Below are 22,968 nucleotides of genomic sequence, written 5' to 3' on the forward strand. Positions count from 1 at the left end.
TTTTCGGGGGCTGGGGATTTAGCTCAGTGGTGTTACCGCCTGCCTCAAAAGTGCAAAGTCCCGAGTTCGATCTCCAGTACCAAAAAAAAAAAGTTATTTTTTTCAATTTCGTTTTATTAGTATAAGTTTGCAATATATGAAATTTACATTCATCTTAGGGAGTGGGTACATATACCTAATACATCATGACTCTTCTTTATTCCCCTTCCCTCTCCATCTGCCTTCCTCCCTCTGTCTCTATAACCCCTTTCCCCATATAATTAGTAGTAGTAGTAGTAGCAGTAGTGGTACTAGTATTTTTAGTTCATATTTATGTCACATAATGTTTACATTCATTGTGGGTATTTCCAGGATTTAGCTATTATGAGCTGTGCTGCTATAAACATTGATTTCCATGTATTGCTACAATATGATGGTTTTAGCTCTTTCAGGAAGATACCTAGAAGGGAAATAGCTGAGTCAAATAGAATTTCTAATTTTAGTTCTTGATAAATTTCCATACTAATTTCCATTATGCTTATACTAGTTTACATTCCCACCAGCAATATAGAAGGCTTCCTTTTTCACCACAGCCACGTCAGCATTTTTTATTATTTGATTTTTTGATGATGACCATTCTTTCTGGGCCACCAACACTAAGATGAAATCTAAGTGTTGTTTTAATTTGTATTTTTCTGATGGCCAGCAGTGTTGAACATTTTTTCATATGTTTATTGGCCATTTGTATTTTTATGAAGTGTCTATTCATTTTACTTGTCTCTTTTTTGACGGGATCTTGGGGGAATCTAATTTTTCTTAGTTCTTTATATATTCTAGATATATAAGACAGAGATTCCTCTGTCTAAGGAATAACTAGCAAAATTTTTTTCCCATTCTATGGGTTGTCTCTTCATTCTGCTAGTTGTTTCCTTTGCTGTGAAGAAGCTTTTTAATTTGATATCATCCCATTATTGATCTTTCTGTTACTTCTTGTGCAGTTGGAGTTCTGTTCAGAAAGTCCTTGCCTACACCTATGTTTCAACTGTTTTACCTATTTTATCTTCCAGTAGACTCATTTCTGTTTTAATGTTTAGATCATTGATCCATTTTGTTTCTAATTTAATACATGGTGAGAAATATGAGTTCAGTTTCAATCTCTATAAAGAGCCACTTTTCCCAGCACCATATGTTAAAGAGGCTATCGTTCCCCCACCTTATATTTTTGGCCTCTTTGCCAAAGATCAAGTAGCCAAATGTGTTTGAGGACATTTCTGTATCCTTTATTCTGTTCCACTGATCCATACATTTCTTTTTGTGCCAGTACCATGTCTTTTTTATTATTATTGCTTTGTAATGTAATCTGATGTCAGGTATCCTAATGTCTCTTCCTTTGCTCTTATTGCCCAGGATAGCTTTTGCTATTCACAGTCTTTGCTGGTTCTATGTGAATTTTAGGATTGTTTTCCCTAGTTGTGTAAAGAATGCTATTGGTCCCCAGGATCCTAGGGCAGTGAAGCTCAGCCAGTCCCAGCACCTGGAAGGAAGCTCCCTGCCACCATCCCAAGCTCCTAGGGCAGAGAAGCTGAGCCAGTCCCAGCACCCGGAAGGAAGCTCCCCTGCTGCCATCCCAAGCTCCTAGGGAAGAGAAGATGAGCCGCGTGGGCACCAGAAGCACACCCGCCCCCCCTCGTGGAAATGAGAAGGCACATAAACAAGCCTCAAAAACAGACTTCTGGATCACCCAGAGCAACCCCAAAGGGAAACAAGATGGAACACTCTGACACTCAACAACCTGGACTCTCTGAACTGGCAACAAAAGAGGATCTGGGAAAAATGAAATCAGAAATAATTACTCAGATAACAGCAAAGATTTTGCTCATGGTGCAAGACATGATTAATAAATCTAGACAGGACACAGATAAAAAAATAGAGGATCTGAGGAACATGATGGAGTCCCAACATAGGAAACAAATGGAATCCATAAAACAGATACAAACAGATTTCCAGGAGATTAAAAAAAATACATTTAAAAGTCTACACAGCAGAATGAGCCAATGTGAGGACAGAATTTCTGATATAGAAGATAAGATTGCAGTTAGTGAGGAGGAAAAGAAAAATTGCTTTAAAGTTGTAAGGGAACATGAGAAATCAATCCAGCAGCTACTAGATGACGATGCAAAGAAGAATAACATAAGACTGATTGGAGTCAATGAAGAAAGAGGAGAGAGTGAAGATGACATAAAAAAGCTCTTCACAGAAGTGATGGCAGAAAACTTCCCAAGGAGGGGCAAAGAACTTGACGTACAGATAAGTGAGGCATATAGGACTCCAGCTAGCCTTGATCAAAAACATCTACACATAGGCATATAATAGCTAGGATTCCAGAAATCCAACAGAAGAATAAAATTCTACAAGCAGTGAGAGAAAAGAAACAAATCACATACAAAGGAAAGCCCATCAGAATCACAGCAGACTTCTCAATGCAAACCCTCAAGGCAAGAAGAGCTTGGAGTGATGTATTTCAAGCCCTAAAGGAAAACAGCCTCCAACCCAGATTGATGTACCCTGCAAAACTATCTTTCAAAATTGATGGAGAAATAAGATACTTTCATGATAAAGAGCACCTCAGGAATTTCATGAATACCAAACTGGCACTCCAAAAAATTTTAGACAATACCCTAGGAAAGGACAATGAGGATCACAACCCCAGGAAACCCAGCAGAATTAATCCATTGGGCGTGACAAATTAAACGCAAAGGGGGAGAATCCAACAAAAAGAAAAAGTCATGACAAGGCTTTTAAAACTTTTGACTTCATCTCCCTAATGAGTGTATAATTCAATCTTATTATTGTACTGATTAGTATTTTTCTGATTCTAGAGTTGCACACCATTCCTTGTGCTATACTGGCTATTTATCATCTTCTTATGTCTACATTTTAATTGGGTTGTCTATTAATGAGCTCTAAGAATTCTTTTTATATTCTGGTCATAGGTTATATGCATTGTAAATATGGTCTGTTTAAGGACTACTTTTCATTTTAATGATGTAATTTAAAGTTCTAAATTTTGATGGAATCTCATTTATCAATTATTTTCTTTTAAACATCATGTTTTTTGTATCCTAGGTAGTTCTTGCCTACCCTGAATTCATAAACATTTTCCCTTATAATTTCTTCTTAAAGTTTTATACTTTTAGGCTTTCTTATTTAAGTTCATAGATTCCTTCAAGTTATTTTCATGTATGGAAAAAAAGGGTTGAGGTTAATTTTTTATGCACGGGTACCAGGTGTTCTAGTGCCGTTTGCTGAAGACACTGTCTCTTCCTCAGCTCTTGAATTGAGTTTATATTCTATAAAATGCTAATGTTAAATAATCTTTCAAAACTCAGTGGACCATATATGTGTGGTTCTATTTCTAGATTCTCTGTTTTATTCCAATGATCTATATGTCTTTTCTTACACCAACACTGCCTTGATTACCGTAACTTTAGAAGAAGTCTTAAAATTGGGTGCTAAACGTCTTCCAACACTGTTTTTGTTTTTGTTTTTGTTTTGGGCTTTTCTGGGTCCTTTGTACTCCTACATAACTTTTAAATTTCAATATCTAGTTCTTCATTTATAGCAAGTATACATAGACCTGAATTTTTATATATACCTTGTGTTTTCTAGTCCTGCTAAATTCAAGTACAAGTTCTAGGGGCTCCTAGAGATTTCTTAGTATTTTCTCTGTAGATGATCATTTCATCTACATATAAAGATTTTGCTTCTGCCATACCAATCCTATCCTAGTTGTGCCATTTTATTGCCAGACTATTTTGGTGGGGACTAGGTTTCAAAGTTTAATGGACAGATAAAGAGTAAGCATATCTGCCCTTGTTCCCCGCCTTAAGGAGAAAGCATTGTATCTTCTCCATTCATACAAGGCATTCTCGCTGGAAGTACGGAGTACATGTCTTTGATCTGTTGAGAAGGTTCTGTTCTACTTCTAGTCTCCTGATAGCTTTTACCATGAACAGCTGAAGAATTTAGTCCAATACTCTTTCTCCAACTAGTGACAGGATCTTATGGTTTTTTCCTTTCCTCTGTTAAAATGATGACTTTTGGGGGTGGATCTTTCAATGCTGAACCAACACTGCCATCCCTATAATAAAACCACTTTCTACATACTGCCAGATCTGACTTCTAATAGTTTGTTTTGTTAAACAAATTTCTATCTATGTTCATACTTTTTTCTTCTATTATCTTTATCCAGTTTTAGGATTAGCACAATGTTGATTTCCTAAAATGAGGGGAGAAGTGTTCCTTCTTATTTCTGCTTTAATTGTTTGATATAATTTATCAGTTAAAATGTTTATGAGCCTGCTGTTGTCATATAGGTAGATTTTCAAGCTAGGAATATACTTTCTTTAATAGGTGCTATTCAAATTTTGTATTTCCTCCAGAGTTAGTTTCATTAATTTGTCTTCTAAGTTACTTCTTAGAAGTTGTCAAATTTATTTCAAAAAAGATTTTTGTAATATGCTTCCTCTATCCTTTTAAATTCTGTAAAATCTATGGTAATGTCTCCTAGATCTTAATATTGTAATTTTTAAAATGTATAATGGATATTGTGTAACAGGAAGAAAAGGTCTAAAAGAGCAGGGGAATTGGGAGGGGTAGAGGAAGGGAAAAAAGGGAAAGGAAAAAATATGAGAAGAGGAAAAAAATGGAAACAAGGTCTTCGCAAATAGGGAAGGGTGGAGGGGGTGAAGGGAGGGCAAGGGAAGGGGAAAAAAAATAAGAACCAAGAGACTCATGTAATGGTACAAGATCCCAATGATGAGTAACTGTATTTTATACCTAAAATGTACCAATAAAGTTAATGGGGGGGAAAAAAGAATGCTATTGGTATTTTTATTGGGTTTGTGTTAAATTTGTATATCAGTTTTGCGAGTATGGCCATTTTAACAACATTGGTTCTGCCTATCTAGGAACAGGGAACAGCTTTCCATTTTCTGATGTCCTCTTTAATCTCCTTTTTCAGAGTACTATAATTTTTGTTGTAGAAGTCTTCCACTTCCTTGGTTAGGTTAATTCCTAGGTATTTAAATTTTTTTGATATTGCTATGAACAGTATTGTTTTCCTAATTTTTCTCATTGAGTTCATTACTGGTATACATGGATGCTACTGATTTTTGTCTGTTGATTTTATATCCTGCTACATGGCTGAAATTATTAATTCTAAGAGTTTTTTTGTGGAGTTTTTTGAATCCTCTGTGTAGAGGATCATTTCATCTGCAAATAATGATAATTTAACTTCTTCCTTTCCTATACATATCCCTTTTATTTCTTTCTCTTGCCTAAATTGCTCTGCCTAATGTGTTGAGTACTATGCTGAACAGATGTGGTGAGAGTGAACATCCTTGTCTTGTTCTTGATTTTAGATGAAAAGCTTTCTGTTTTTCTCCATTTAATATGATGTTAGCCATTGGTTTGTCATGAATGGCTGTTATCAGATTCAGGTAAAGTCTTCTATACCTATTTTCTTCAGGGTTTTTATCATGAAGCGATGTTGGATTTTGTCAGAAGATTTTTCTGCATCTATTGATATGACGATGTAGTTTTTGTCCTTGCTTCTTTTTATGTGATATATTACATTTACTGATTTGTGTGTGTTGAACCATTATTGCAAGCGTTGGATGAAACCTACTTGGTGATGATGTATGATCCTTTTGGTGATGTGTTACATTCTATTTGCCAGTCCCCATTGAGAATTTTTACATCTGTGTTCATTAAGGAGCTTGGCCTGTATTTTTGTTTTTCAGTTGGGTCTTTGTGTGGTTTGGGCATGAATGATGTTGGCTTCCACAAGTGAGTTTGGAAGTACTCCTTCCCTTTCAATTTCATTAAAGAATTTCAGGAATATTGGTGGTATAATGTCCTCAAAGCTTTTGTAGAATTTAATAATGAATCTATCAGGTCCTGGGCTTTTTTTTTTTAATTTGGTAGTTTTTTATTACCACCTCAATTTCATTGCTTGTTATTGGATTTTTCAAAATTTTTGTGTTTTCTTGGCTTCTTATGTCTTCTATTATGTTTTCAGTAACTCATGTGCACCTAGGAATCTGTTCATTTCTTCAAGATTTTCCAATTTCTTAGAATATAATTATTCATAGCAGTTAGTATCATCTGGATTTCAACAGTGTCCATTGTGACTTGGGCTTTTTAATTTCTAATTACATTGCTGTGAGTCCTCTCTCTCTCTCTCTCTCTCTCTCTCTCCCTCCTTAGTTTGGCTAAAAGTTCACCTATTTTGTTTATTCTTTCAAAGAACCAGCTCTTTGATTTATTGATTCTTTGTATTTTTTTAGTCTGAATTTCATTAATTTTCACTCTGAACTTTGTAATTTTTCTCCTTAATGTCAGTGTGGGCTTGGATTGTTTTATTTTGAGGTTCCTCATTAGGTTATTTGTGTTTTCTCTGTTTTTCTGTGTGAGCATTGATTGCAACAAGCTTCCCTCTTAGGATTCCTTTCATTTTAATCAATAAGTTTTGGTGTGTTCTACTGGCATTGTTGTTTGTTTCCAAAAATTGTTTAGTTCCTTGCTTGATTGATTCTATGACCCAAACAGTGTTCAGAAGTGAGCTATTAAATTTCCAGATGTTTCTAAATTTTCTGTGGCTTCTTCTGTGATTGATTTGTAGTTTCATTGCACAACAACCTGATAGTAAACATGGGATGATTTTTATTCTTTTATATTTATTTAAGCAAGCTTTTTTAACTACTATGTGGTATATTTTATACCATGTGCTGCATAATGTGTACTCTGTTGTAGTAGGGTAGAATGCTGTAGATATCTACTGAGTTTATACAGTCAAGGGTGTGGTTCAGCGCTGATATTTCTTTCTTGACTTTTGTTTAGTTAATCTATCTCTTTATGAAAGTGGGGTATTGGGATCATGTACAATTGTGTTAGTGTTTATTTGGTCTTTTATTTGTTTTATGAATATAGGTGCTCCAGTATTTGGTGCATATATATTTACAAGTGTTATCTCCTTTTGTTGGTTTATTCCCTTAACCAATATATAGTGACCATCTTTGTCTCTTCTAATCAATTTGAGCTTGAACATGACTTTTTCTGAGAGTAAAATTGTTAGCCCTGTTTGTTTTCTGGGTCCTGGTGCATGAAATATTGTTTTCCATCCTTTTTTATTTTAGTCTATGAGTATCCTTTTGGATTAGATGAGTTTCTTGAATGCAACACATGATTGGATTTTGTTTTTTGATCCAATCTACGAATCTCTGTCTTTTAATTGAGAAGTTCAGGCCATTAAGATGGAGAGTTATTACTGAGAGGTGTTAATTCCTATCATTGTGCTCTTTCTCTCTTGATTCTCCTTTGTTTTCATTTTTTTATTTTTGTTGTTTATCTTGCTTGATGTATTCATTCTATCTGGATTTTTAGCTTTGTTGATTTCATCATATCTGTGTAGGATATCCCTGAGTATTTTCTGGAGTGCTAATTTGGTATTCATAAATCTCTTGTTCTTTTTCATGTAATGTCCTTATGTCTCCATCTATTTTGAAACAAAGTTTTCCAGATATGTTAAATCTGCTTTGGAAGTAGTTTACTTTTTGGGCTTGAAATACTTCAAGTCAAGCTCTTCTGGCCTTTAAATTTTGTGTTGAGAAGTCTTCTGTAAATCTAATGGGTTTACTTTTCTAATGAGATTTTTTGCTTTTCTCTGACAGCTTTTAAATTTGTGTGTGTGCATGCATGTTTGTGTGTGTGTCTGTGTGTGTGTGTTTTGTTAGACATCTGGTACTTAATTATAACTTGTCATACTGACTTGTTTTTTCACTGTAGTTGCTTGGTGTTCTGTAAGCCTCACCTACTAGTTTGTTGAATTCTTTCCTCATACTTGGGAAGCTTTCTATTATGATTTCTGTAAACAAATTTATTATTTTATGTGTGCTGTCTTCTAGTTTCTAACTTCAGTTAGCCTTAGGTTGATTTTCTTAGTGTCATCTAGTAGTTGTTGGATGAATTTTCTGTTTATTGTTTTCTCATTTATCATTTCTCTTAATTTACTACTTTGTCCTCAATTTCAGAGACCCTTTCTTTACATTGGTCATTTCTTCACTTTATGAATTTTATACAAATTTTTATATCTGATATTTCTTGCCGGTACCTTTTCATGGAATCTATATCTTTGGTAAATTTGTCATTCATGTTTTGAACTGATTTGGTGAACTTTTCCAATTTTTAATTTGTTTCCTTCAATTCCACATTGGTCATTTTGTATGATAACTCCATAAACTTTTGGGTCATGACTTCTTTGAACTAACAAAGTTTCTTTTCTTCTGTCAATTCATAAAGCTCTGTTACCCAGTGTTTACTTTCCTGTCCATCCGTGCCCCCTAGATCTACCTTGGGAGAGTTGGGGAATTAATGGGGTTTTTTGTTGTCTTGTTTTCCTATGTTCCTCTGTGTGTGTGTGTGTGTGTGTGTGTGTGTGTGTGTGTGGTTTTCCACTCATTTTTTTCCCTTTTTTGGTGCTGAAGGTTGAGGTCGAGTAGGGTAAGAAGATCTTGTAATTAATATGAAGTTTTAAAAGTAAGATATTGTCTTTTAATGATGTGTTTTAGTTTTGTTTGTCCAGAGATAGTATTTACCCATTCAGCTATTTAACTTATTTAGACTTTTTCCCCTGTATTGGGAATTCTGCCATCCAATTCTCAGGTAGGATCTGACCCTGTCCCTGGAACTGGCTTAGGAATGCTTTCCCCTCCAGGCATGATGGTGGCGTCTGGGGGCAGGTTCACTTGCAGGTGGGGGTCCAGAGTCAGGAGCTTGCTCATGCTCTGGCAGAGTGTCTGCAGGAATAAGCCAATGCATTCACTTGCAGTCACGGAACTGGGAGAGGTGGCAGATGATTTGCTCTCAGGTGGGAGTCCGCAGGGACCATGGGCAAGAGTATGTGACCATGGTAATCCACAGGCCCTGTTCACCTGTTTACCCTCTCTCTGCATAGCATTTGGGGGGGGGGCTGTGCCCCTGTCCTCAGGGAGCACTGGTCAAGATGCCACTGGGTTGCAGTGTTCCCCAGTGTTTGGAGAAGTGGCAGGGAAAGGGGGCTGGTATATCCAGAGTCTGACCCAAGAGTCCAACCTCCACAGCCCTCATTTGTTTGTTCATTTCCTCAGACAATTTGGAAGGCTGCTCTCTGGAAGGGTGACAGCTAGAGTAGTGCAGGCCACCTGTAGCAGCCCCACTTGCCCTCTTCAGTGACAGGTGTTAGGTTTGATCTACATGTATCATCTTTCTGATTAATTTTCTGATTTCAGAGTATAAGACTCTTTTCCATTACAGAGTACCTGTGACTTCAGTGAATCATTTCTGAGCACCTCTGATATGACTCCTCCTCTAGTCAGCCATGTCGGATCTCTCCAATAGTTCTGTCTTCTCATTATTACAAATAATATGCAGAGCTCTTATCCCTCATATGGTATTTCTCTGTTTTAAGATTGGTATCTTAAATAATGGCCTTTTGCATGGTGTAGGTTCATATTTAACTACCTAGAGTAAGGAAGAAAAAACAGTTTGATTTCTAGCACTTTCTGTTAAGAAATAAGCATACATGAGCAATCACACAATACTGTAGTATGAAATTTACCTTACCTTGTGCCATTCAGTCAGGACCTTGTCTAGCACTGAGATTATGTGAACTTTAGCACTGATTATAGTACTCCCTCTCTAAAAGGTTAAATGTTGTTACTATCCAAAATATATAAATGCTAATGTTGAATAAAATTTCTAAATGTAAGCATTTATTGGCTATTTCTAGCTTTGAATAGTGGTATAGTAGGTTTATTTTTTGCTGTTGATCTGTCATATGTCTGACACATTTCCCTTTTTTTCCATCATTCTTTTTATTTTGTTGGGTCTGTATAGGGTATAATAAACTTCATCTAGGCCTTCTAAGTTATTTCTTTACCAATTAAATTATTCTGTGATTTTGTTTCTTACCTCGCTCCACACTGTCACCCTATTCTTTACAAATCTTAAAAGCAACACACACACATCCCCAGCTCCCCGACCTTGGCAGTTGTAAGTGACTTTCTCTGCCTGATAGATGTGAGAAAAACTTGAAATGCTAGCAGTCTGATTGCCATTGTTAATAAACAGGTCTATTTTGAATTAGAAAAATAAAGGACTTCTCTGATTTATCCATGGTGCTAATAGATAAGAGAAACCGTGAATGAAAAAATACTGATAATGATCAAACTTGTGAAATAATTTCTGTCTCTCAAATAATTTGAAGTAAGGCTGGCCATGCTAAATATTTTCCTTTCCCTGGCCTTCTGAGAATGCAGTGGAAAAGTACTTGTAGGAGACCAGATAATGAGGATCAAGGCCTAATTTACCTTCCCTACAAGGACAAAAGTGAAAAACAGCAAGCTGTGCCTCCTTTGGCAACAAGCATGTTACAAGTTCCAGAGAAGAGTCAGCACAGCTGAGATCTGGATGTTTACCTGGGTACATGCTATAGATAATAAGAGGTAGATGAATCGTCTGTTAATCTAATTGTTCATTCATGTGTCTAAGTGAAGAAAAGCAAGGTGAGCCAAACACTCAGGGCTCTTTGTCCGAGAGGCAAGAGCCCCTTGGTCCCCTCATTCCAAATTATCTCTGTATCTGTGTCTTTAATATCCGTTCAACCCCTGGATCTGGATAAATTCGTAGGCTGGCCTCTGCAATATGTATCTCACTGATAGCAGGTAGCCAAACATCATGTCAAGAAATAACAAATGTCATTAGTGTAGAAGGCTTGATGAAAATAACTGCATAGAAAGTTTCTGACTTACAGTGTGAGATGAAAATGGTAATTGGATTGTTTTTCATGATAAAATAATGTCACGAGTAACTGTATGGTGGTTTTTTACCAATAAGTGTTGATTTTAGCTTTATTATCTTCTCTGCTTATTTTTTTCTGACCTCTATCAATTTTCCTTTTCTTTTTATATTTCTCTTTATTTTCAGTTATCTTGATAAATCAGCATATGGGATGCTTGGTTCATTGTATTTTTTGTTTTCTTTTTGAGACACATCCATTCATTACTCTCATGTCAAATCAGTTATTGCTGACTATAATCATTTGTGTAATTCTAATTCATTTTTTATTTTCTTCTAGATTTGCCTGAGTGACATTATAGCAGCCAGAATTTTACGTTATGCAGATTTTGATACTTTAATATACACCTGTGCTCCTGAATCTTACTTCATGGAACAAGTGGTATGAGTATTTCTGTTTTTTCCTTCTCTACAGGTATGGTGATTTTTATTCTTGAATTTTCCTCTGTGTGTGAAACTCAAAATTTTAACTCAGATATACCAAATTTATTCTGTCATCTTTTACTATAACATTTGCTAACCATATGGTGTTCCTCACCTATTTTATTTGTAAAGTCAATAGCTTGTAGCCCTTATCCTAAATAATGATGGTTAAATACTATAATCTAGAAAAAGTATTTAATATACTATAGGACCCATAGTAATCACTATTATTACCAATCAATTATTTTTAATAATTGAGGCCACTTGAAGATGAAGGACCATTCAGGAAAATAAAATCCACATTCTTGTTTTTATTTTTTTAAGAAATCCAGTTTTATTTTATCAGTATCCCAGATATAATTAAAAATTTAATAGGGTATTGCTAATAACTTTTAATAAGTACACAAAACTCATTTAAATTTTAGAAACTTAAAATACATGATAAAGCCCAGGATTTAGCTCAGTGGTTCCACCACCTGCCTCGCAAGTGCAAGGACCCGAGTTCGATCCCCAGTACCAAAAAAATACATGACATAATCCTTTTAAAACATGCTCAAGCTGTTAAGCTTTAAAATATTTGCCTCCTTTTAGGACCCTGAAAAATAAGACTAGAAAGAAATTTCAATGACCATGTCAAATAATTTTTCCATTTTCAGATAAAAAAAAACAATGCGTAAAAGATTTGCCTAATGTGCACACTGGAACCAAAATTAAAATTAGCACATTGGCTTCGGTGGATCCTGGTGCTCCCAAGCCAGTGTGCTTTCCTCTATCCAAGGCTGACTTTTTTCTTCATGGAACAGGAAAAAGTTGCCACTGGATCAATCTTTATCTAATAACGATAAATTCTAAATTAGTGGTAAATGCAGTAATAAAATGTCTCATTTTCTTCTCCATCTAACCAGTCACTCATTCAGAAACTTGTTATTGGCCAGTAATTATCTGAGGCAGTTTGCTATAGGCCAGCGAAGAGGAAAATGACCTGGTTCCTGCTTTCAAGAAATGTAGTTGTTACATGGCAAATCACTCCTTATCACCAGAATAGGTCATGAGGATTATTTGGCTGATATTACTTCTGCATCTTTTCATACTTCCAGGAATTATTTTGGCTAGCTTTCTTGCTTCTTTGCTCTTGTTTCATAGATGAAAATAATGGAGCTTTGCAACGTAGGAAATAACAACCTTAGACCCAGGGAGCAGTAACACACTTGTTGAAACTTAATATTATGTAAATAAAGAAAATACAGATCCAAATAAAGGAAAACATAATGGACTTAGCTAATTCTAGGTTTAATAGGTTTATCATTCATCTTTTTTAATACTTGCATAGTTTTATAATTTTGATTCTTGCATTAGGATGTGGAAGTTGTCAAATAAGTAGCTTGCTAATAACATATATTTTACCTTTAAGGAATATCATTGTGGCAGTCATCTTGACATAGATTTTTACTAAGTTAATGTAAAATTCAGTAACTATTATCAGTAATTTGCTGATTCAATTTTCAGACTCCACTGAGATACACAAAAACGTTATTGCTTCCAGTTGTTATGGTGATTACTTGTTTTATCTTTAAAAAGGTATTTTAAAAAATTTTTATCACTTCTTTTTAGGTTCAGATTAAGAATACCAATAGAGGGCCAGGGATTTAGCTCAGTGGTTTTGCCATCTGCTGCACAAGGGCATGGACCCGAGTTTGATCCCCGGTACCAAAAAAAAAAGAATACCAATAGTTTAATGCTAATTGCTCAGGATTCTTTATTTTTAAATAGGATGAATTCTTTCTTTGCATTTTTTTATTTGAGTCTCTCTTTGTCTTTGTTTTTATAGAGATCCACATTATTAAATATATTTTTATTTATTCTTTCAAAAGATTTTTGTCAATCCCTTGCTATGGATGGGGAACCACATTAACATTGTAGGTACTCTGGAAAAATAAAACATGGCCACCCCAATCTTGGGCAGTCCTGGGGGGTGAAAAATGGAAACACTAAGCAAGTAATCACACACATAATTAAAGAATTACAATTGTGATAGGTACTAAGAAAGAAAAATACGGTGATGACTTCAGTACCTTTCACATGTAAAGCACAAAGAAGTCTTTATCTATTTTCATTAGACAAACTCAGGAAAAATTTGTATGACCATTTGTTTTCTTTTTTTCTTTCCTTCTCCTGTTCCTCCTATCCCTTCCATCACACACAAACACACCTCTTCCTCCTTTTTCTTTTTTGAAACACAGGGCCTGGAGCTCACTGTCCTCCTGCCTCAGCCTCCAAAGTTCTGGGATTTCAAGCATGCCCCACCACACCTAGCTTTGTATAGCCATTTTAAAAATGTCTTTTTCTGCACACTGAGTGTTCTTACAACAGAAGAAAGAAATGTCACAATGAAAGAGATAATCTTTAAAATACCACTGCCAGTTGTGCCTGGTCTGGGAGTGATGTGTCTGAAAGCCCCTTTCATGACAGTGGGCCCTTAGGGATTTGTATTTCTTTTCTTCTGAACCATCTTTATTAATATTGTTTACCAGTTGTCTTGCCTTGTCACTATGCATTTACTTTATATTTTTCAGCAGATACCAATAACATGATTTCTCTGCCACTATACCAGTTGTGCTCCTAATGAGAGGAGTTTTCTGTATTTAAAGGCAAACTGTGTATGTCCCCATGCCACATGCCTCGTTCCTTTGTTTTCACATAGAATATGAATAATTTATGAGTGGGCAGTCACCTGCCTCTACATCTGTGCTGTTTCCCCCTTGATCCAGTTTCTGAGGGACTGCTCAAAGACAGTCAGGACAGAGGAAATGAGAGGGACCTACCCAGGTGGGAACAAGTTCTGCTGCTATCCATTCCCTAGATGAAGATTTTCCCCAGTGCCCATTTCTGTTCCATCAAGGCCAGCTGTGACATTGTTAAAGGGCTCCACTTAGGGGCTAATCCATGAATGGACTTCATATTCAGTGGAGAGACAGCCGGGGCAGGAGAAAGTGCTAGGTAGACCGGCTGGTACTGTATTTTTTTAAATTAAAAACCAAGACTCATGAACTCATTAAGAGTCCTCAGACATAACCACAAGCCCCACTGTGCATGTGGACTAGCAACTGCACAACACACACGTTTCTATGGAAGTTGAAACATTCTTCTATGAGGAATGCTCTTGAATCAGAGAGAGAAAAATTCTAAACTTACATTTCATTTTCAATTAGAGTCCAGGTTCAACTATGTATTATTTTTACATGTTTATCTCTGAGCTATAAGCCACATAACCTGTGGAGAGAGAAATTTTAAGGTATCCTTAAATATTCTGTGTTTCCTGCTCACATCTCAGGCCAACTCCACACTTCCTCTTCTCCAGCACTCACCATTACCAGGTCCATTCTGATGAGTTTCTTAAGCCTCCTGTAGCAGTCACTTTGGTTTGAAAGAATAACCATGGAGGCTTATATGTCCATAGCTAATTCATTATAATCTAGAGTTCTGAGTGACGCTAGAACATAGGTGAGTAGGTTAGAGGAGGGAGATCCTCATTTGCTAGAGAGGCTGAGATAAAACAGTCCCTGCAGGTGCACAGGAGAAGCTGCCTCCTGCGTGGACACCAATCTGCTGATCCTCCTCCCCTGCCCAGGAAAAATGTGGATTTCAACACTAGTAAGCAGTTATCCACATTAGGGAAGCTTAGGGCCTCAGAGCTCAAGGGCATCTGAAGATCTATTCCAACACTCCTTATAGAACAACAGTTATCATTTTAAAAGGCATTTTACCTGTGAGAGAGCTGAGATTGAACTGTTCTTGAAAACTCATTTTAACATAAAAAAATACTTCCTTCAGTGGTAGTCTTTGCATTAATCAGAACATTTAAAATGTTGCAACATTCCTTAGAAAAAGCTCATTGATTTGATTCTATTCACAGACTATTCATGATGTTTTACGTGCCTTATCTACAAACACTTACCTAAGGTAACTATATCACAGTTGTGTTAAAAACATACTATGTTAATGATTAAATAACTTAGTGAAATGCAAATTTTTCAAATATAAGTGTACATTAAGCTTAACCATTATAACTAAAGAGATAGGTACCAAATTTAGATGTTGTCTTTAAAAAAAAGACAACTGTTCTTATGGATTTTTTTATTTTAATTTGCATTGGAAATATAGTTATTTGTGAAATAACTCAAAATTTAAATTGATTTAATTTTAATATATCACTAGAAATTAAAATCATTAAACAGAAATAAGTTAAAGTTTTATTTAGGCCATTTTTTTTTAGCATTTAGAGAAGGTATACTTATTTGTTTTGCAGAATATTTGTGAACAGTCTTTTTGCTGTATATTTATTGTTAAATCTCTATTGTATCAAATTTTAGTGGTTTCATGGAAGTTACCAGAATTAAGGCATAAATAAATGGCAACAAAATCTAACATGACTTATAAAATAAATCCACATAAATAAATTGCTATTGGACACAGGAAGTAAATTTTGAAAGCAACTTCCTTTTGAGGGAAATAACTCAAGTTACATTATATGTTTGTAGTATGTCATTTGATTTTATTTAATGACCTTTATTTTCCAGAACAGATTTAGATCTACAGAAAAATAGTGAAAATTGTACATAGTTTTCATGAAACTTATACTCCACACTTTTCTTTTCTTTTCTTTTCTTTTCTTTTCTTTTCTTTGCGGAACCAGGGATCGAACTCAGGACTTTGCACTGGCCCGACAGGTGTGGCACCACTGAACTACATCCCTGGCCCTCCACACTTCTATTTTTAATTAGCAGTTGTTATGGCTTGTGTTCAGATGTCCCCCAAAGCTCATGTGGATGAGGTGGGACTTTCTTTTCCAGAGGGAGTTGAATCTGGAATGTGTGATGCTGGGCTTAAGGGCGTGTGATTACTAAACCACTACATGTGAGTGATTAGTTTGGCACCACCCGCACCACCCTAATCCCAGTCGTCTGAATAAAATAAAAAGGGCAGGAAGGTGCTGTTAAAGTCTCTTGCTGTCTTTGCCACCTTGTGCAGGTCATGTTTCTCCTCTGCGATGCTTGTTTGCCATCCTCACTCCTGTCCCCTGCCTCATTACACCCTCTCAAATATCTGAACCCTGTGGCCATGTGCTCCTCAACCTTCTGTTATCAAATTAAATACCCCAGATCTGTCACGTGTTCTTGTGTGACTGTTTTCAGGGTGCCCTGGCCCCCACCTGACCAGAACCAAGTATAGAGGGTCTGTCATCACCCTTACTTTGGAAATGACTTCAACAAATGCACCTAAGGTCTTAGTCAGCTCTTTTGAAAACACACAAAACTTCTGTGTTAGTTACTTTTCTCCCATTGCTGAGACAAAACACCCAACACCCAAGTTAAAAGGGAAGGGGTTTATTTGGCTTACAGTTCATAAAGGTTTCAGTCCATGATCAGCTGGCTCCAAGACAGGGAGGGCAAAAATTTTGACCTCTCAGGAAACAGGATTAATGCAAGAAATAAAAGAGTATTAAATGAAAATTCCAGTTATTATCCTCATCAAAATTTTTGCCCCTTCAGCCTGGTGTTTAACTTTCTTACTGTTTTCATTTTGTGTATGCACATCTGAATCAGCTGTTACATTTATTTCCATCAGTATTTTGTGGGGGATCCTTGGCAGTTTAACAGTTCCTTCTTTCCTGGACTTCTTCCCTTAACGTAGCAGCTCACTGCAGAGCTCGGCTGTACCGGAAAGATGTCTGGAGCAGTGGGGAAACGTCCTGCGCTTGGCTGCATCTGAAGCAAGGGGCTGCCGTGGAGTCACGGTGGCGTGGTGACCCCTGCTGCCCTGGACGCACTCTTAGTTACATCCGCAGGTCCTTGTGCCACTGAATTTCTTCTGAATGCGGTCTCCCTTCTCTCTCCTACCCCAAGTTCATGTTGGAAGGCCCTCGTACCCCATAAAAACTTCTATAAAATACTCGGTGGAACAATTAAATGTATAGTCTCTTACCTCATCTGTGAATCTAAGTTTATGAGGCTAATAATGATATCTATATTATTCCTGCTGTATTCACTACCCACTGGACATAAGTATTTAGTAAATAGTATCACTTTTCTGTAACTAAAAAAAAAAAAAAAAAAAAAGTTTACCCAAGAATTTTTCTTGTAGAACTTTACCCTAAAAAAATATTCAGACATCCTTGCAAAAGAGTTATGTACAAGGGTATGCACGTGGTTTATAGTTATGAAAAATCAAAATTGCAACAGTAATTATTCTAAAGTATTATATTATCGTACATAGCTTGACTACTTAATAGAAAGCCTTTCTAGTCATTTATCCTTCCAAAAGTACAGCAATTTCTGGGAATCAATAAACCCATTTTATCGTAACCAAAGAATAGCGTTTTGACATCCTTTTTTTTCTTTCTTTGAGATAGGGTCTCACTGTGTAGTTCAGGCTGGCTTTGGCTTCACCGTGTAGCCCAGGCTGCACTCAAACTCATGCAGGCCTCCTGCGTCAGCCTCCCAAGTGCTGGGCCTGCAGGCATGTGCCACCACACCCTACTTGACATACTTTAAATACAATGACTGTGAATTATGCTTTTTAAATTAATGATGTTTTAGTAGTGCTATCTAATCTTTATTTTTATTTATGCTGCAAACTCATTTATAGAGAATCAAATATCAAAAATGTAAAAATAAATGAAGTTATTCTTACATAATTATACTCTAATGAGCATTCAGTAAATAGATAGTATTTTTGTTTTATTTCAGAAAAAAGCTGCTTGAACATGGTGAGGTAAAGGTCTCCTCATTTTACTCTCTGGTAGGCTACTGTGTTAAATTCTAGTTCAAAGGTAATTCATGAGGGCGCTGCCTTGCTTGAGTTGTTGAGTGCTGGTAATGCATTTCTGCTGACCCTTCTCTCCAGTCTTTTCTGACATTTAAATAGTAGTAGGGATTTGGAAGCCAATTTGGAAAATACAGAACAATTACCATTCAAAAATAACCCATTAACTTTTTGGTATGGTCTGTAGCATCCTCCTCTACACTACCTTGTACATGTGTGTACGTGTGTGTGCGCACGCGTGTGTGTGTGTACAGATGTTTTCATGGGTGGCTTTTTACAGAATTAATATTCGTACATATGCAGTTTTATATCCGGGAAGCTTTTCCACGCCATTGAATAATCTTTTACTGTATCATTTTTATTGCCCATGGACCTGTGGAAATGTGGCAATTTGTTTCTTATTCCTGTTTATTAGTCACTTAGGTTGTTTCCTTTTTTTTGCTGTTAAATATATGTCAGTGATCATCTTTGTAGAGCATCTCTGTGTTTTGATTATTCTCTTAGATAAGTTCCTAGAATGGCAGTTTAAGTCAAGGGAGTTGGCTCTTTCCTAGGCCTTGATAAATATTTTGAAATACGAAAATGTACCAATTTATTTGGCAATGCTTGTTTTATTGCTTTCTCTCTAACATGCAGTATTAATATTAATTTTATAAATGGAAATACCTTTTTATCTTTAACATTTAATTTGAATATTAGTGAATTAGAACATAAACATCTAGTTGCCACCTGCTTTTTGTTGCATTAGTTATTTGCCCTTATTCATTGTCCCTTTTTCTACTGAGTTGATATTTTATGTCTCTTAGAGAAGTTTTCTTTGAAACCTTTGCTCAGTAGAACTGTCACCTAAATCAAAGTAGGGTGCCCCGCTCATTAGTACAAGCATTTATATGGATATCCTGCTCCTTTTAAAATGATCGAGTTCCTGTACTGCTGTCAGTCCTATTATACACTGAGTGACCACGCATGCGACAAGTGGTCACTCCTATTTCTGCCCCTAGGCTCACCTCTCACATTGTGCAAACCTTGCTCAAATGTCACCTTTTCCATGCAGTCCATGGAGATGATCCTACGATCCTACGTACAGTACAGCCCCCACCTGAGGCCCACAGCCCATCCTGCAGTCCAGGCTCTTGGCCATGAACTTACCACTCTGTACTGGCCTGTAACGGGTTCATTTATTTGCTGTGTCTGCTTGGTCCCAGTCCCTCCTAAATGCACTAACATCTCAGCCTCACAAGGGCGAAAGTCGCTCAGAGTTGTATCTGAAGCCCCACAACAGTGCCTGGCCTATAACAGGCATCCAGTGGATCTTTGTTGAATGAATAAATGTAATAGGCATAGTAATCTGTTAGATTTGGCCTAAGTACTAATAGTTTAATATCCTTTATTTGCTGTAAAATACGTAAAGTGAAAGTGTCATTTTGTTTTGTATTTTATAGCTGGTTTTTCACGCATTGCAGTTGTTAGCATTTGCTGCCCTTGCCATTTTGATTTTGAGACTGAAGCTGTTTTTGACACCGCACATATGTGTTATGGCTTCCTTGATCTGCTCTCGACCGGTAAGGTGTCCATTGTTGTGCAGCTGGACTGTGAGAACTATAGCAACTTTGGTATGGTTGCCGGGGCTTTGCTGAGTAATCTAAAACATAAAAATACTGTGTTTTAAAGTTAGCTAACCTAAATTATTTAAAATGATAGTTCATGACTCACTATTGAGTATGCAAAAGGACATCGGATGGCTTTGAAAATGATTCCTAGAGTGTAGCTGATGTTGCTATGATGAGTGAGAAGTATTTTCCCTTCTTTTTCCCTTCCCTGTTGGTGTCTGGTCCACAAACAGCCTCCAGCCCTCCAGAGCCACCCTGCAATACTCGTTGAGTACTGAGCAGATGCTGAGCAATTGCTCTAGCATAGTCCTGTTTGGCTCAGAGAATCCAAAGACAAGCTGTCAGTTCTGTGGTTCTCTTCCTGTGTCTAATGTGCAGAACAGCTAGATAAATTAGCTAGAATTGTGTCACCTCTAAGCACCTAAGTGTGTCTGAAAATATCATGATGCCTGTTTTCCTGAGCGGTAGGTATCACCGCTAATAGATTTTTCCTAGTTAATCAAGATGTTCATAAAAGGCAGCTACATGATAAAGGATTGAGTTCTAGGATGTTTCAGAGTTATAATGCGCTAATCTTAACCCTTGGTGCTAGAGGGATCAGATATTCCTTCTGTAATTATTTTGAGAGGAGAGAAAGCTCCATTTTACCTGGGCCCAGTAATTTGAACATATTCATTGTTCTTAAGTGATAGGTGATGAAAATTATGTATATTTATTTGCTGATAGCAAAGGGTAATATGCCTTGCCTTGAGTAATAAGGTGAGAATTTTATTTTTGACCTTATAGCACTTTTTGTGTAAAACTATAAATAACTAGGTTTGTTTGTTTGTCTCTATTTCAGCTCTTTGGCTGGCTTTTTAACAGAGTTCATTTTGAGAATGTTATCTTTGGAATTGCAATAATGATGTCAATACAAGGCTGTGCAAACCTCCAGAATCAATGGAGAATAAGAGGAGAATTTATTAATTTGCCTCAGGAAGAACTTCTACATTGGATCAAATACAATACCAGACCAGGTACACAGCTATTTAGTTATATGTATCCTCACTTTTACACTCACCACACCCATACACATAGTTAGTGTTTCATCTGTGTGTATGTGTTTAGATGATCTTTGACTTACAGGAGTTAACTTACAATGTTTTGACTATTTCTTGATTTTACAGGGGTATGGAAGCGATACACATTAAATACAAACTGTGCTTCAAATTTGAACTGTGATCCTTCCCAGGCGAGGCCTAATAGTCTGTTGTGATACAGTGTTACCGGCATTTCATAGATACTATATTTTGTGTTTTCCTTCAAAGTTAACACTGAGAATACTTGTGATAGTTGAAAATAAACATTCAGTTGTTTCGGTTGACCTGAATAACATGCCTTGTTTTTATTACTGATTTTATTGTGCTGATTAAAAATAATCATAACCTTCCTAATTACATGAACATTTATCATACAAAAATGTCAGAAAGTAAGCTTTGGGTCTTTTGGTCTCCAATAAATAAGACAGAAACGGAAGGCAGGTGGTAGATTTTGATATATTCCTAGTTCTGACCAAATGCATACACAGCACTCAAAAAGTACCACTAATAAGTAATGAACTGGCTTGATGAAATGTATGAATGATCTACACTCAGACAGAGGAAACAAAGAGAACATAACGATGAGTATTTTCAGACCATCTGAGGAGAGACCGCAGTGTCCTCTGGCACATCCACAAGACCATACTCTTCACAACACATGGCGTCCTTTGAGAAAATGCACCCTGAGACTTGCCTTTCATAGCAGTCTCTCATCTCCTAGCATTTTAAGCGCTTTAACTTCATTGCAAGATATGAAATATCCCCTTGTCCCGCTTCCTGTGCATTGCTCCCACGTGGCAGGAAGAGGCCGAGAGGCTGAGCGGTGCATCCTCTGTGTGTGCAGCCTGGGTGACTCACTTCACTGCCCCTGTGCGGGAAGTGTAGCTCTCCCCTCATAGAGGCGTGCGGGTGGAATCACTTAATCCTTGGGACAATATTGAGCACGGACCCTAGCACCAGTGTAACAAAAGTGAGCTGTTAGAATAGCAGGCAATGAGTAAATACGGAGTGAATAAAAAGAATGATGTCCATGATTACTGTGTGTGTGTGTGTGTGTGTGTGTGTGTGTGTGTGTTTCCAGGAAGTGAACCCAGGGCCTTGAATATGCAAGACAAGCACTCTACCAATGACCTTCACCCAAAACCCTGTGGTTTTTATTTAAATATGCTTCATCTTTCTTAATTTGAATTCAAATACTGTGGATAAGTTTAACTTTTGGTTTTCTTGCTTTTCAGATGCTGTTTTTGCAGGCATCATGCCGACAATGGCGAGCATCAAGCTGTCCACACTGCACCCCATTGTGAACCACCCACACTACGAGGATGCAGACTTGAGGTTGGCAACCACTGGCTGTCTCGCCCTGACTCACGCTCTGCCTGCTGCTGGTGCTGAGGGACAGGGAATGGTTACACACACACACACACGCACACGCACACGCACACACACTTTCATCCTTGTAACCCTTGTATTTGTGTTAGAGGCTAAAAAATATATAATAATCATCCAGAAATGACAGTACATACCTCTTTCCTCTGAGTAAGTCTTAATGAATCTCAGAAGAGTGAAAAAAACAAAACCTATTTTTGCTTAATGAAAAATGTGTCATATATATGACAGGAGAGAAATAGAATCTGTTCCAGGAAAACTCATAAGTAGCTGTGGGAGGAAGCTGAATCCACCTCACTCACAGCCTCTGCTGTACACTCTACAAGTACCTCTGGCTGATTTAAGAAACATTCTAGATATTGCTGATGGCCAGTGACTTTTTTAAAAAAGGCAGAAAAAGTTTATGAAATTTGTTTTGATGAAAATTTAGGGTATTTTGCTAGCTGAATGTGAAAACTAGTTTACATGGAAGGCTAAAAGTTTTGTTTTCTTTACATGACTGGTTTTTAAAAATCATTTTGATCATTCTGCTAACTAATCTTTTCCTCTTTTTGGCCTATTGTTAGAGGTGATTTTTTTTTTTTTTTTTTTTTTTTGGAACCAGGGATCGAACTCAGGTCCTTGCGCTTGCACAGCAGGCAGCAAAACCACTGAGCTAAATCCCCGGCCCCAAGAGGCAATTTTTTAAAGCTGTATGTCTGGTTCTGATGGATAGGGATCCATATGCCCCAAATCCTAAGTAACATTTACTGCACAAATGATTATTTGTTCAG

The 22,968-nt window shown here is 36.8% G+C and overlaps 1 protein-coding gene across 7 annotated transcripts in view; it reads left to right on the forward strand.

Moving 5' to 3' along the window:
- The window catches only part of LOC101697194 (putative C-mannosyltransferase DPY19L2), a 69,626-nt gene that overhangs the window by 39,757 nt on the left and 6,901 nt on the right, over nucleotides 1-22,968 (forward strand). For 2 of the 7 annotated variants that reach the window (XM_021254600.2, XM_021254595.2), the window contains exons 13-19: nucleotides 11,156-11,257; nucleotides 12,805-12,876; nucleotides 15,212-15,258; nucleotides 18,045-18,096; nucleotides 19,563-19,682; nucleotides 20,572-20,746; nucleotides 22,045-22,144. In XM_021254600.2, coding sequence (XP_021110259.2) covers nucleotides 11,156-11,257; nucleotides 12,805-12,876; nucleotides 15,212-15,258; nucleotides 18,045-18,096; nucleotides 19,563-19,682; nucleotides 20,572-20,746; nucleotides 22,045-22,144 — 668 coding nt within the window. The remainder of the gene's footprint in view (nucleotides 1-11,155; nucleotides 11,258-12,804; nucleotides 12,877-15,211; nucleotides 15,259-18,044; nucleotides 18,097-19,562; nucleotides 19,683-20,571; nucleotides 20,747-22,044; nucleotides 22,145-22,968) is intronic. The other 5 variants (XM_013070401.3, XM_021254596.2, XM_021254597.2 and 2 more) reach the window with 5 other exon arrangements.

This window comes from Heterocephalus glaber, unplaced genomic scaffold (genome assembly GCF_053883595.1).
Source record: "Heterocephalus glaber isolate CG9 unplaced genomic scaffold, H.glaber_assembly_v1.0 deba00001610, whole genome shotgun sequence".
NCBI classification, from domain to species: Eukaryota; Metazoa; Chordata; class Mammalia; order Rodentia; family Bathyergidae; genus Heterocephalus; species Heterocephalus glaber.